At 32.9% G+C, this 2,500-nt stretch overlaps 1 protein-coding gene across 1 annotated transcript in view; it reads right to left on the minus strand.

Moving 5' to 3' along the window:
• The window catches only part of LOC144969707 (uncharacterized), a 4,559-nt gene extending 4,236 nt beyond the window's left edge, over window positions 1-323 (minus strand). Inside the window, exon 1 of the mRNA XM_078908864.1 lies at window positions 189-323. Within this exon, the coding sequence (XP_078764990.1) occupies window positions 189-216 (28 nt within the window). The 5' untranslated portion in view covers window positions 217-323. The remainder of the gene's footprint in view (window positions 1-188) is intronic.
• Window positions 324-2,500: the final 2,177 nt, after the last annotated feature.

Genomic DNA, 2,500 nt, shown 5'->3' on the forward strand with positions numbered 1-2,500 from the left:
CCGAGCGCGAGGCTCGAACCAAGGACCTTCCGATCCGAGTGCCATACCACTAAACCACAAAGCCGCACAATCTTATCAATCTTATCATTATAATTTCGGCTAGTTGATATTTATTTACGATGGATGTGGATTTACTCAATATTAACCCTGAGTACATTATAGGACAACAATAGGAATAGTTGACTTACCGAGGAGAATTGTATAAATGACCGACATGATCGGTGTTGATGGGAACAACTTTATTTTACACTCTCAGACACAGTGACAATGAAATATATCTTCAAAAGTAACAGTATATATAAATGCCCTTCTACGAAAGGTATAGTATCTTCACACATTTGCTAATTACAACATGATTGACAGCTTTATTTTCATGACTCCGCCCACTCTGGATATGAGAAAATCGAGTCCGATAATCAATTTCGTTGTATCCAGACAATACTGGCTTCCTATTTTTCTAAAAGAATAAAATAGAATTAAACACTTTTGGGAGATTCATGAATATTCTAAGTGTTTTTTTTCTAACAATTTACCTTTCAAAAGTGTGCACCCTCTTTCCTATTGAACATTCTCAAGTGTTTACCATCCGTGACAGGTCTAGGACATGGAACAAAAGACATAGGTGTGTGTGTGTGTGTGTGTGTGTGTGTGTGTGTGTGTGTGTGTGGGTGTCATTTGAACAGATTTCATTGTAGTCAACACGAAACTTAGATCGGGTAAGCATGTACCGTCTGTACTTTTTTTTTTTTTAATTGAGCATCTCACGAACCTGCAGAAAGTTGTGTACACAGTAATATCGATAGCAGGCAATTTTCGTGGCGATTTGATTTGGTCGTTTCGTATTAATTATATGTAGACTGATCATAGAAAAAGATGTTGTAGAGATTAGTTTTTAGATTTGAATAGAATAGCACACAACGTTTTATTTAATAAGTCTAATTTAGGACTGGTTTAATCCACTGCATACTGGATTCGATTTTACCCTATCTGGTTATCCTAGTTGCTTTCTTAGAGTTATTTTTATATAAAGAAAGTAGTAAGAGCATGAATACAAAACTAATCGGGGAATCAATGAGGTGTAACTACACTCTTGGTCAAAACAGCAGGGGTATGCATTGTTATTGATGCTGTGTGCTTAAGTAAAATACTCACAACACCTGCCAGCCAAATTGAACATACCAACACGCAAATCTGTGCAACCTTTAACGTTTATATTCTCGTTGCTATATTTTGATAACAACAAATCATTAACAGGTTGTCTAATAATAAAAACAAGGAGTTGAGTGATGTCAACTTCATTCCTTCTAGACACGTGAAATATCAATTGTACATAAATTTGGCAAGAAAAACGATACTTGATAGATGGATCGATTGAAATATTCACCAACTCGTAGAAAACGGTCAATTGTGATTGTGTAAAATTTAGGGCATTTCTTCTTCTTCTTAAAAAAAAATAAAAAAAAAATTGAAAAATTCCTCTTATTTTGTTCATTATCACCGAGAGCTGATCTCACATAATCCTTAGGCATTTGCAAGAAAGTGTTAATTTGTCACGCTTTTATATTATGTTATTAGCAGTGGCGTGACACGCTTACAGTATAAGGTGGTGCCAGAATCATAAAAAAAATGACTTAAAACATGTTATATTTGTAAATATAAAAGAAAGGAAAAACAACACAAAGAAAAGACATACTGGAGCTGGTATATACCATTTCTCAGCTTTATTTGTTGTTGTTTTTTTTTTAAAAATATGCTGTAATCCATTTTTCAAAGATGGCACCAAATCAACTAATATAGCCACGCCCCTGGAGTTATTAGTTTTCATTATTAACTCCCCTGCTTTGGATTTGTTCGATTTCATGTCGAATTTGTGGCAAGGTTGGCAGCCATTTTCATGACTCGATAATTGGCGTCAAAGATTCTGACCAATAAATAAGACAAGAGTTTTGTAAAAGGCTGCTGTGGATGTTTATAAAGTATGAAAATCTAAACTTTGGACGTAATAAATAGAGATCTACATGCCAAAAATGAATATTTTGAAATCGTATGACCTTCTGAATTCTATAACATTTGTGACAAGTAGGGGCTGAGAGAACAATGAATAATTGCCGTTATAGGTAAATTGATAAATTCATATAATATATTAATTTATGCTGTCCACAAATTTATGAATTATTCCTCTGAGAAATGAAATGTTTACTTTTTCATTTTTGTAAGGGTTCAAAATGTGATGCGTTAATTTCTTTTTACAAAATAAAATATTTAAAGTATAGTCACTTGGCTATAACAGAAAAGGATATTCTGAGCAAGAATTGGGATGCTGTAACTATTCGAAAATATTTTTTTTGACTTAGATGGTATTCAGATTCAATAATGTTTTGTGTTTTTTTTTTTTTTTTTGGTTTTTTTTTTTTTTTTGGTTTTTTTTTTTGTCTTGTTAGATACAGAACAGTACTAAGCTTAAACCCTTTGGTTATTTTCACTTCTAATCGATATCTTC

Source organism: Berghia stephanieae, chromosome 3 (assembly GCF_034508935.2).
Source record: "Berghia stephanieae isolate SIO BIC M18660-M18661 chromosome 3, UCSD_Bste_1.3, whole genome shotgun sequence".
Classification (NCBI taxonomy): Eukaryota; Metazoa; Mollusca; class Gastropoda; order Nudibranchia; family Aeolidiidae; genus Berghia; species Berghia stephanieae.